Genomic DNA, 13,182 nt, shown 5'->3' on the forward strand with positions numbered 1-13,182 from the left:
CTTTAGCCTCTCTTTGGCCTCTCTTTAGCCTCTCTTTGGCCTCTCTTTAGCCTCTCTTTAGCCTCTCTTTAGCCTCTCTCTGGCCTCTCTTTGGCCTCTCTTTAGCCTCTCTTTAGCCTCTCTCTGGCCTCTCTCTGGCCTCTCTTTGGCCTCTCTTTAGCCTCTCTTTAGCCTCTCTCTGGCCTCTCTCTGGCCTCTCCTCGGCCTCTCTTTAGCCTCTCTTTAGCCTCTCTTCGGCCTCTCTCTGGCCTCTCTTTAGCCTCTCTCTGGCCTCTCTCTGGCCTCTCTTTGGCCTCTCTTTGGCCTCTCTCTGGCCTCTCTTTAGCCTCTCTTTAGCCTCTCTTTAGCCTCTCTTTAGCGTCTCTCTGGCCTCTCTTTAGCCTCTCTTTAGCCTCTCTTTGGCCTCTCTTTGGCCTCTCTTTAGCCTCTCTTTAGCCTCTCTTTGGCCTCTCTCTGGCCTCTCTCTGGCCTCTCTTTAGCCTCTCCTCGGCCTCTCCTCGGCCTCTCTTTGCCCTCTCTTTGCGAGGCGCTTGACCTCCTCTTCACGCCTCAGAGCGCGGCCTGAACGAGCCAACCCGGGACCAGACAAAACCCGGTCTCATCTCGGGCTCTGAGGCGCTTTCACAATAAAAGCCTGTGTTTCCTGTGCGTGTGAGAGCCGTGATGATGGAGCGTGTTCAGGCCCGAGGCGGAATTACAGCGGCTTCACTGAGCACGGCTGCGGCACAACCCCCCTCTCTCCCTCCCTCCATCCCTCCATCACTACATCACCACATCACTCCATCCCTCTACAAAAGATTCAATGTAAAGATGCAGAAGCCATATAACCGTATAAATGTCTGTGTCCATAGAATCATTTAAAAGACCGTATATCTGAGCAGCATCAGCTTCAGGGTTGTATAAGCTGCGCGGCGGCGGAGTGATCTGAGAGAAAGTAGTCCCTCAGAATACGATCATTCATGTGATGCAGGTCAGTTTTATTCCAAACATGATTCTATGGTTAGTCTGGTGTTAGAAGTGACTCAGCTGCTCTGTGGAGCCGGTCACACTGGCTGTGTCCGAATGTCCACCCTAGTCCCTCACCCTCATTCACTACACAGGCCGCACTATATAATGACTATATAGTCACTGATTCTGTTGGCGATTCAAACAGAAGCCACGACTTTCTCCGAGCTGCAGATATGTTTTTAAAAAATGTTTTATATGAATTTATTTATTGTTACAAACGTTTATCTTATGAAACAGAACGACTGTTTTGGCACTTTTACAGGCGTTACTGTCATCACAAAAAAAGGGAGAAAAGAAAAAAAGTCACTCCAGCGTGAGCTCAGAGACGCCTGAAGTCGGTCAGAGCCCGGTGTCCGAACACCAGCAGATTGAGCGACTACATCTGCTAAAAGTCGCTAAACTCTGGGAATAAAGTATTTCTGTGATAAAAAACAAACTCAGAGACAGTGGAATATTTATGGATTAATACGAGTCAGATACTTTATATTTCACATGGATTTTACATGAATGGCTTGGATTATTCGAGAGGAAGCTGTCGGTCATTTAACAGCTCCAGCTAAAGGTTAGCAGCTAACGTTAGCATGAAGCTATCGGTCATTTAACAGCTCCAGCTAAAGGTTAGCAGCTAACATTAGCATGAAGCTATCGGTCATTTAACAGCTCGAGCTAAAGGTTAGCAGCTAACGTTAGCATGAAGCTATCGGTCATTAACAGCTCGAGCTAAAGGTTAGCAGCTAACGTTAGCATGAAGCGATCGGTCATTTAACAGCTCGAGCTAAAGGTTAGCAGCTAACGTTAGCATGAAGCGATCGGTCATTTAACAGCTTGAGCTAAAGGTTAGCAGCTAACGTTAGCATGAAGCGATCGGTCATTTAACAGCTCCAGCTAAAGGTTAGCAGCTAACGTTAGCATGAAGCTATCGGTCATTAACAGCTCGAGCTAAAGGTTAGCAGCTAACGTTAGCATGAAGCGATCGGTCATTTAACAGCTCGAGCTAAAGGTTAGCAGCTAACGTTAGCATGAAGCGATCGGTCATTTAACAGCTCGAGCTAAAGGTTAGCAGCTAACGTTAGCATGAAGCTATCGGTCATTTAACAGCTCCAGCTAAAGGTTAGCAGCTAACGTTAGCATGAAGCTATCGGTCATTTAACAGCTCCAGCTAAAGGTTAGCAGCTAACGTTAGCATGAAGCTATCGGTCATTAACAGCTCGAGCTAAAGGTTAGCAGCTAACGTTAGCATGAAGCGATCGGTCATTTAACAGCTCCAGCTAAAGGTTAGCAGCTAACATTAGCATGAAGCGATCGGTCATTTAACAGCTCGAGCTAAAGGTTAGCAGCTAACGTTAGCATGAAGCTATCGGTCATTAACAGCTCGAGCTAAAGGTTAGCAGCTAACGTTAGCATGAAGCGATCGGTCATTTAACAGCTCGAGCTAAAGGTTAGCAGCTAACGTTAGCATGAAGCTATCGGTCATTTAACAGCTCAAGCTAAAGGTTAGCAGCTAACGTTAGCATGAAGCTATCGGTCATTTAACAGCTCAAGCTAAAGGTTAGCAGCTAATGTTAGCATCTTTTCACCGCAACCGTTTATATTTAGGTCGTTTATTCATGAGAAACACAAACACTCGACTGAAACAGCTGATTTACTTCAGTCGTGTTTAGTTCACAGACCTGTCTCTGTCAGGCTCTTCTCCCACTCTCCCAGTGCATTGTGGTCTATATTGACCCTATAGTGACCAAACCAAACCAAGACCCAAACCATGACCCAGACTAAAACTAAGCAAAGACCAAGACCCGAAACAAGACCAGACCAGGACCAAGACCTGAGCCAATTACCAATCAATGATCAATATCTCAAACGAAGAGCTAAACAATGACACTAGTGTGGAGTGAATCGGACACTATGGGGGGCTAACTTCACACAAGTAGCTGATACCATAGAAATGCACTAGCCTAGCATTAGCGAAACTCTTCAAATACAAGAACTGCATGAATCACAGAAAATAACGAGGAAACGAGGCCCCATGTCAAAAATACTGAACTATCCCTTTAATGTGTGCTTTTATTTTGACAGTCAGAGTCAGTTTCCTGTTGAACAAAGTAAATTCCTGTGCGTGACTTGAATTGGACTCTAATAAAGCTTTAGTGTAAGTGGTAAGTGAGTTCTGTTTGACTGCGTGTTTGTTTCTCAGCTGCCGGACGGTCGGCGGCTCTTTCGCTCCTGCAGACACAGATAAAGCTCGACTCTTAGATGGTTCCTCTGTGTTTCTGAGGCTCCTTCAGCGGAAAGTCTCTGAAACGTTCTCCCGGCGACTCTGACAATAACCCTGATTACCTTTAAGTGCGGCTTTAGTTTGTTCTCGTGTGTAATGTGCTTTAATGTGCCTCTGTCATCGTCCGCCAACGTGCTTTCATTCCTTTAATGGCCGATGCGTCTGTGTGGGCGGAGTCTGTGAGTCTGCAGGAGCCACTGAAGAGGAGATGATGGAACGAGAGGAACGGAAGCAGATCAGAGTCCGAGACAATCGCTCCAATCAATGCAGTTCACAAAGGAATCAGTCGTTATGGTCGAGCTAAGAATACATGTGGGGGGGGGGGCGGAGGAGGGGGAGGGGGGGGCGACTCCCAGCCCTGAAGCCACAGCAGAGAAATCCACTGAATCTACTCAAAATGGCAGATTAAATAACAATACAATGATAATGGTTTACATTTACATTGCGCTTTACAAGCCTGTGTTGACAATCAATCAATCCAACTTTATTTATAAAGTGCTTTTCATACCGACAGGTCTCACAAAGTGCTTTACAGAACATTTAAAACGATGCGCCTGCACAACCTCACATATATATATTTTATATATTAGGACTAAATAAATAGATTAGTCAGTTAAAGGCTAAGCTCAAGAGGTGGGTCTGGAGCTGCTCTTAAAAACATGAACGTTCTCCTCAGGTCTGAGCTCCTCCTCAGGCCTGAGCTCCTCCTCAGGTCTGAGCTCCTCCTCAGGTCTGAGCTCCTCCTCAGCCCTGAGCTCCTCCTCAGGTCTGAGGAGGAGCTCAGGTCTGAGCTCCTCCTCAGACCTGAGCTCCTCCTCAGCCCTGAGCTCCTCCTCAGGCCTGAGCTCCTCCTCAGCCCTGAGCTCCTCCTCAGGCCTGAGCTCCTCCTCAGCCCTGAGCTCCTCCTCAGCCCTGAGCTCCTCCTCAGGTCTGAGGAGGAGCTCAGGTCTGAGCTCCTCCTCAGACCTGAGCTCCTCCTCAGCCCTGAGCTCCTCCTCAGGCCTGAGCTCCTCCTCAGCCCTGAGCTCCTCCTCAGGTCTGAGCTCCTCCTCAGGTCTGAGCTCCTCCTCAGGCCTGAGCTCCTCCTCAGGTCTGAGCTCCTCCTCAGGTCTGAGCTCCTCCTCAGGTCTGAGCTCCTCCTCAGGTCTGAGCTCCTCCTCAGGTCTGAGCTCCTCCTCAGCCCTGAGCTCCTCCTCAGGTCTGAGCTCCTCCTCAGGTCTGAGCTCCTCCTCAGGTCTGAGCTCCTCCTCAGGTCTGAGCTCCTCCTCAGGCCTGAGCTCCTCCTCAGCCCTGAGCTCCTCCTCAGGTCTGAGCTCCTCCTCAGGTCTGAGCTCCTCCTCAGGTCTGAGCTCCTCCTCAGGTCTGAGCTCCTCCTCAGGTCTGAGCTCCTCCTCAGGTCTGAGCTCTTCCTCAGGTCTGAGCTCCTCCTCAGGTCTGAGCTCCTCCTCAGCCCTGAGCTCCTCCTCAGCCCTGAGCTCCTCCTCAGGTCTGAGCTCCTCCTCAGGTCTGAGCTCCTCCTCAGGTCTGAGCTCCTCCTCAGGTCTGAGCTCCTCCTCAGCCCTGAGCTCCTCCTCAGGTCTGAGCTCCTCCTCAGGTCTGAGCTCCTCCTCAGGTCTGAGCTCCTCCTCAGGTCTGAGCTCCTCCTCAGGCCTGAGCTCCTCCTCAGGTCTGAGCTCCTCCTCAGGTCTGAGCTCCTCCTCAGGTCTGAGCTCCTCCTCAGGTCTGAGCTCCTCCTCAGGTCTGAGCTCCTCCTCAGGTCTGAGCTCCTCCTCAGCCCTGAGCTCCTCCTCAGGTCTGAGCTCCTCCTCAGGTGGTTCCAGAGGCGAGGGCCGTGATATTGGAAAGACCATGAGTCTTTTTGTGACTTTAGGAATAACTAGGAGGCCCCTGAGGAGGAGCGAAGGGGCCGTGAAGGTTCATAAGGTAAAAGCAGTTCTGAAACTGCAGTTCTGAAAGACTAAAGACTAAGGGCCCGATCTTGTACGGAGACGATAGCGTGACATTCTGCCTCAGTAGCAGCACTTTGTGATCTCACTCCAGACTTAGCGCATTTAAGTGGGTGGAGACACACATTTTCCTCCAACCAGATCGACTCCGCCTCCAGGGGGTGGTTGTGGGAGTGGGGGGTGAACATGTGCTTTTGTTTTGCTTCGCGTTCACGCCGAGCGCGGCCGATCCGCGACACAGCGGACGCTGCAGCTCTGTTTCTCTGGAGACGTGAACATGGTTTAGCTCACGATGGTTTAGCTCACGATGGTTTAGCTCACCATGGTTTAGCTCACGATGGTTTAGCTCACGATGGTTTAGCTCATGATGGTTTAGCTCACGATGGTTTAGCTCATGATGGTTTAGCTCACCATGGTTTAGCTCACGATGGTTTAGCTCACGATGGTTTAGCTCACCATGGTTTAGCTCACCATGGTTTAGCTCACGATGGTTTAGCTCACGATGGTTTAGCTCATGATGGTTTAGCTCACGATGGTTTAGCTCACGATGGTTTAGCTCACGATGGTTTAGCTCATGATGGTTTAGCTCACCATGGTTTAGCTCACCATGGTTTAGCTCACCATGGTTTAGCTCACCATGGTTTAGCTCATGATGGTTTAGCTCACGATGGTTTAGCTCATGATGGTTTAGCTCACGATGGTTTAGCTCATGATGGTTTAGCTCATGATGGTTTAGCTCATGATGGTTTAGCTCACGATGGTTTAGCTCACCATGGTTTAGCTCACCATGGTTTAGCTCACGATGGTTTAGCTCTCGATGGTTTAGCTCACGATGGTTTAGCTCACCATGGTTTAGCTCACCATGGTTTAGCTCACCATGGTTTAGCTCACCATGGTTTAGCTCTCGATGGTTTAGCTCACGATGGTTTAGCTCACGATGGTTTAGCTCACGATGGTTTAGCTCATGATGGTTTAGCTCATGATGGTTTAGCTCATGATGGTTTAGCTCACGATGGTTTAGCTCACGATGGTTTAGCTCACGATGGTTTAGCTCACGATGGTTTAGCTCACGATGGTTTAGCTCACGATGGTTTAGCTCATGATGGTTTAGCTCACCATGGTTTAGCTCACCATGGTTTAGCTCACGATGGTTTAGCTCACGATGGTTTAGCTCTCGATGGTTTAGCTCACGATGGTTTAGCTCACGATGGTTTAGCTCATGATGGTTTAGCTCATGATGGTTTAGCTCATGATGGTTTAGCTCACGATGGTTTAGCTCACGATGGTTTAGCTCACGATGGTTTAGCTCACGATGGTTTAGCTCACGATGGTTTAGCTCACGATGGTTTAGCTCACGATGGTTTAGCTCACGATGGTTTAGCTCTCGATGGTTTAGCTCACCATGGTTTAGCTCACCATGGTTTAGCTCACGATGGTTTAGCTCTCGATGGTTTAGCTCACGATGGTTTAGCTCACCATGGTTTAGCTCACGATGGTTTAGCTCACGATGGTTTAGCTCACGATGGTTTAGCTCACGATGGTTTAGCTCACCATGGTTTAGCTCACGATGGTTTAGCTCACCATGGTTTAGCTCACCATGGTTTAGCTCACCATGGTTTAGCTCACGATGGTTTAGCTCTCGATGGTTTAGCTCACGATGGTTTAGCTCTCGATGGTTTAGCTCACGATGGTTTAGCTCACGATGGTTTAGCTCACCCTGGTTTAGCTCACGATGGTTTAGCTCACCATGGTTTAGCTCATGATGGTTTAGCTCACGATGGTTTAGCTCACGATGGTTTAGCTCACCATGGTTTAGCTCACGATGGTTTAGCTCTCGATGGTTTAGCTCACGATGGTTTAGCTCATGATGGTTTAGCTCACGATGGTTTAGCTCATGATGGTTTAGCTCACGATGGTTTAGCTCACGATGGTTTAGCTCACGATGGTTTAGCTCTCGATGGTTTAGCTCACGATGGTTTAGCTCACGATGGTTTAGCTCACCTGGTTTAGCTCATGATGGTTTAGCTCACCTGGTTTAGCTCATGATGGTTTAGCTCACCATGGTTTAGCTCACCATGGTTTAGCTCACGATGGTTTAGCTCATGATGGTTTAGCTCACGATGGTTTAGCTCACGATGGTTTAGCTCACCATGGTTTAGCTCACGATGGTTTAGCTCTCGATGGTTTAGCTCACGATGGTTTAGCTCACGATGGTTTAGCTCATGATGGTTTAGCTCACGATGGTTTAGCTCATGATGGTTTAGCTCACGATGGTTTAGCTCACGATGGTTTAGCTCACGATGGTTTAGCTCTCGATGGTTTAGCTCACGATGGTTTAGCTCACGATGGTTTAGCTCACCATGGTTTAGCTCACGATGGTTTAGCTCACGATGGTTTAGCTCACGATGGTTTAGCTCATGATGGTTTAGCTCTCGATGGTTTAGCTCACGATGGTTTAGCTCACGATGGTTTAGCTCACGATGGTTTAGCTCACGATGGTTTAGCTCACGATGGTTTAGCTCATGATGGTTTAGCTCACGATGGTTTAGCTCACGATGGTTTAGCTCACGATGGTTTAGCTCACGATGGTTTAGCTCACGATGGTTTAGCTCATGATGGTTTAGCTCACGATGGTTTAGCTCACGATGGTTTAGCTCACCATGGTTTAGCTCACCATGGTTTAGCTCATGATGGTTTAGCTCACGATGGTTTAGCTCACCATGGTTTAGCTCACGATGGTTTAGCTCACGATGGTTTAGCTCACCATGGTTTAGCTCACGATGGTTTAGCTCACGATAGTTTAGCTCACCATGGTTTAGCTCACCATGGTTTAGCTCACGATAGTTTAGCTCACGATAGTTTAGCTCACCATGGTTTAGCTCACCATGGTTTAGCTCACGATAGTTTAGCTCACGATAGTTTAGCTCACCATGGTTTAGCTCACCATGGTTTAGCTCACCATGGTTTAGCTCACGATGGTTTAGCTCACGAGGGTTTAGCTCACGATGGTTTAGCTCACGAGGGTTTAGCTCACGAGGGTTTAGCTCACGAGGGTTTAGCTCACGAGGGTTTAGCTCACGATGGTTTAGCTCACGATGGTTTAGCTCACGAGGGTTTAGCTCACGAGGGTTTAGCTCACGATGGTTTAGCTCACGAGGGTTTAGCTCACGAGGGTTTAGCTCACGAGGGTTTAGCTCACGAGGGTTTAGCTCACGATGGTTTAGCTCACGATAGTTTAGCTCACCATGGTTTAGCTCACCATGGTTTAGCTCACGATAGTTTAGCTCACGATAGTTTAGCTCACGATGGTTTAGCTCACCATGGTTTAGCTCACCATGGTTTAGCTCACGATGGTTTAGCTCACGAGGGTTTAGCTCACGATGGTTTAGCTCACGAGGGTTTAGCTCACGATGGTTTAGCTCACGAGGGTTTAGCTCACGAGGGTTTAGCTCACGATGGTTTAGCTCACGATGGTTTAGCTCACGAGGGTTTAGCTCACGAGGGTTTAGCTCACAAGGGTTTAGCTCACGATGGTTTAGCTCACGATGGTTTAGCTCACGATGGTTTAGCTCACGATAGTTTAGCTCACCATGGTTTAGCTCACCATGGTTTAGCTCACGATAGTTTAGCTCACGATAGTTTAGCTCACCATGGTTTAGCTCACCATGGTTTAGCTCACGATAGTTTAGCTCACGATAGTTTAGCTCACCATGGTTTAGCTCACCATGGTTTAGCTCACCATGGTTTAGCTCACGATGGTTTAGCTCACCATGGTTTAGCTCACGATGGTTTAGCTCACCATGGTTTAGCTCACGATGGGGTAAATAAAGTTTTTAGTTTGAGCTGTGAGAGCCTAAGGCTTAAGAAAGAACGCAAGACAGCGCAATGTAAAGGAGGAAGTGAATGTCAGCCGTGTTTCCATCAGTGCAGTCGCCTCCTCTTGTGACGCCCCCTGCAGGTGGCGGAGGCGAATGGCACATACAGCGAGCGCCTCCCCGTGCGCCTCCCCGTGCGCCGCCACAAGATCTGGCCCTTAAAATCCCTCTGACATGAGATGATGTTTTGTTTATTTTTTCCCCTGATACAGTTATTTTCCAGCCCCTCATTTTTTTTTTTTTTTTTTTTTAATTTACCAATTTTCTCCCAATTATTTTTTTCATTCCCCCCTTTTTTTTTTCATTTCCCTCATTTTCTCCCAAATATTCCCCCGAAGCCGCCGTTCCAGGTTAAGTTCAGGAGAATCAACTCACGATCCGTCCTCGTTACTTCGGAAAAACACCAGGAACGGGTCGGATTTCCCGAAGAAGTCTTTCTTATCCAGTTTGTTTCCACAGAACTGAAGCATCACCGACTCCTGCACAGACGAGACGAGACGAGAAATCAGTGGAACAGAGAAGCTGCAGACAGGAAGTGACACAGATGAAGGTAAAGCAGCTTCCTTAACAACAGTTTAAGATGGCTTCCCTTCATCTATGTCACTTCCTGTCAGCTCCAATAAGGAAGTGAAACTATAAACATCACACAAATGTCAAAGTGAAGAAAACGGAGCAAAATCTTACAGCAGAACTAAGTAACTCCTGCCCCTAGAGGCCGTCAGCGCCACTGCAGGAGTCCACTTATACAATGGAGATCATTATTTATCTGTAAATACTGTTTAAGTGGTGCTAGCCCACAGTTAGCCTGTTAGCTTCTTCTTTGTGATTCCATTAGTGTGTGTTGGTGACTCTGGGTCGGAGGCAGGGAAGTTGCAATAGTGTTTTTTTGTCCAGAGACACCAGGGGGCGATGAAAGACCCCCCAGTCATCCCTTTAACACTTGTATACATAAAAACATGGCTGAAGTGTTGCCTTGGCACGTTCACGTATTTCTGAGTAATCTGTAAAAACTCTGATGGCGGCCATTTTAGGGATAGGTTTGCCTGAGTCCTCCTAGGAACGCCCCCACCTCCTGGAGACGCCTCCGAGCTTTGGTCACCAGCCGAGTAACCAACCACTGCTCCTCAGCAGAACCCCCTCCCCACTGATGCCACAGACAGCGTGTGGAGGGGGCGTGTCTAAAGGCTCAGAGGTTCTTAAAGAGACAGAGGCCTATTTCAAGACATTCACTACAGCCATTTTGAGAAAACAGTGAAGATGTGACAAACAGGTGACGAAAAAATGACCAAAAATGACCAAAAAACGACCAAAATTTGACCAAAAAAATAACAAAAAAGGACAAAAAAATTTTTTATTATCATTTTTTCTTATTTTTTTTTTACTTTTTTTAGACCAATATATTGTCCTCAAATCCTGCCTGTGTGAAATTTAAAAAAAAAATGCTAATAAAGACATTTTAAGGGAAAACTGAGACGAAAACAATTATGGAAATGTGACAAAAAAGTGACGAAAAATGGATGAAAAAGTGGCAAAAATGTCACAAGAAATTGACGAAAAATGGGAGAAAAAATGACAAAAAAATTGCAAAAATGTGATTAAAAATATGACAAAAATGTGCTAAAAATTTGACAAAAAAATACAAAAAAATGACGAAAAAATGACAAAAAATCGATACAAAATTGAGGAAAAAATGACAGAAATGTGACAAAAAATTGCAAAAAATGACAAAAAAAAAAAAGAGTAAAAAGTTACAAAAATGAGTTGAACACCCAGCAAAAAAATGATGGAAAAAAAAATCTGATGACGTGAGGAAAAAGATCCTCTCGGTTCAGGCGGGAGTTAAGAGGTTCTTAAAGAGACAGAGGCCGATTTCAAGACATTCACTGCAGCCATTTTGAGAGAGACATTTTATACAAGGCAGTTATTCTAATTTACTGCATTTACAGACCGACAGAAGGTTTGTCATCATTGTAGTGAGATATAGACGGTGCTATGGGACTGACAAAAGCATAATACCCCCTCTTTAATAAATCTTCCAAAATGTTACTAAATTTCACCCAGTTCAAAAATTCCCACAAATGTTGTAAAATGTTCCTGTTGTCATTTTTTTTTCCAGAAATTTCCCCAAATATTTCCTATTTTTCAAACTAAAAGTCACTTCCTGGATAAACATGTTAAAGACAGAGTTTGGTTTGTGTTTCCATGTTTTCCTCTGCAGTTTCAGGAGGTTTTTTCTCAGAGACTTGGATCCCGGTGCCACATGTAGGAGCCATTTTTATTAGTGGTTTCCATGGAGACAGCCGTGTGCAGAGTTAATCCTCCTCCTCGTCCTCGTCACGGCAGAGAAAACACGACGAGACTCGGGAAAATAAATGAAAAATCATCGTTTTCTGAGCTGAAAATAGCTGCGTCGGCGTCAGCGTTTCAGAGCAGGAGGAAACTCGAGCTTCAGTTATTGTTATTATTGTGTTTCTGCTTTTACTCCGTTTTAGTTCCTCAGTCCTGGAATGAGGCGCCGCCGCTGCCGGTATTTTTAGAGCTGCCGGTGTTTCCGTGGAAACCGATAAACCCCAGTCTCACGTGAGGCTGTGAACGCATCGCCTCAGCTGTTACTGTACCTGCGACTGTGCCCTGGGGCAACGCACCTCTGACACTCACAGTCTGAGGAGGTGTTTCAGTTTCCTCCACGAAAACAAGATGAAGAGACAAAAACCCTCCAAAACTTCCTCTGATGTTTGGAAAGAGCCTCGTGTTTCAATCAGACAAACAAACAAACAAACAAACAAACAAACAAAAAAACAAACAACTAGACGAGTTCATTCAAAAACCCTGCCTCTGTTCTTTATTCATGTTTGTTTGGGGTTTTGTTATATTTCCCTCACTTTACTGCCAGATTATTTCCTTGTCCTGTGGGTCAGTGATTGTTTTCTGGCCTGAGTCGTATCAGTTGCTGATGTTCATGTTTTGTTTTTTTACCCTGCAGTTGCTGAGCTCCTCCGCTCTGACGATCAGTGTCCCGCACTTCCGGCCCGGGATCCCCCTGCAACACAAGCACCATTAACCATCATTAACTAACATTAACTAACATTAACTAACATTAACTAACATTAACTAACATTAACTAACATTAACTAACATTAACCAACATTAACCAGCATTAACCAGCATTAAAAAGTATTAACCATTATAATGCAGGAGGAACAACACTGTGTCGGGCGTTAGAACCGTCTAATGCACGACTCAGAGGTGTTTAATCCTTACTTAAACAACATTAAGTAAGGATTAAACATCTCGGAGCCGCATTAGCCGGTTCTAACGCCCGACACAGTGTTGTTCCTCCTGCATTATAACGTCTAACGCGGCTCCTCGTTGTTTAATCCGCTTATACCAGGGTCCCACAAACCTAACATTTATAATAAATGTGTTTTTCATTGACTAAAGTCACTAAATCTGCCAGACTACGGGACTATTTTGTGTGGGTTATTAGCCGGTCACTGAAGGCTGGTCTCAGAGCGAGTCATTCTCCGCAGCTATTACGAGGATCTCAGTCAGGCTCAACGACACAACATCAGCACAGAATCACAACACAACAGGACTAACCCGGAAACACTTTTCCCTGGAAGGAAACACCGATATGCGGCACTCGTGGGCACCAGTTATTTACCTTTTACAAGGTTTAACCTGAAGCTAAAGCTAGCTAGCTCAACCAGCTCAACTGTTTATGGAAACAGCTGCGGTGGAGTCGCTCACACCTGGGCCCCAACTCAAACTTTTATGTTTGACTTTACTAATCCAGACAAATATGCTTCAATGCAGGATCATTTTATGTTTGTCTGAAAATGATGAATAGCCTTAACCGTTTCCAATAGAAATGTAAAGCTCATATGTTATTAACAGTAGCTAACCTAGCTGCTCACTCTCCTCTACAAACATTTAGCAAACACTAAATCCATCTCATACGTTCCTGTCAGTCACTAATTACGCCTTTATCTGATTCAGCTGTGTCAGGCGTTGCTATGGCGACGCCACAGCGGAGTGACATCCCAGTGATTTAACTACCGGACTACGTGTGCGGTTACAC

General features: G+C 46.3%; 1 protein-coding gene across 1 annotated transcript in view; it reads right to left on the bottom strand.

Moving 5' to 3' along the window:
- Positions 1-12,188, bottom strand: part of LOC306982891 (copine-8-like) — a gene marked incomplete at its 3' end in the record, with an annotated part of 45,823 nt that extends 33,635 nt beyond the window's left edge. Inside the window, exons 1-2 of the mRNA XM_079583337.1 lie at positions 12,078-12,188; positions 9,477-9,580 (exon numbers count right to left, since the gene is read on the bottom strand). Of these exons, the coding sequence (XP_079439463.1) occupies positions 9,477-9,571 (95 nt within the window). The 5' untranslated portion in view covers positions 9,572-9,580; positions 12,078-12,188. The remainder of the gene's footprint in view (positions 1-9,476; positions 9,581-12,077) is intronic.
- Between the last annotated feature and the right edge of the window lie 994 nt (positions 12,189-13,182).

This window comes from Gobius niger, assembly GCF_951799975.1.
Source record: "Gobius niger genome assembly, contig: SCAFFOLD_150, whole genome shotgun sequence".
In the NCBI taxonomy this organism is placed as follows: Eukaryota; Metazoa; Chordata; class Actinopteri; order Gobiiformes; family Gobiidae; genus Gobius; species Gobius niger.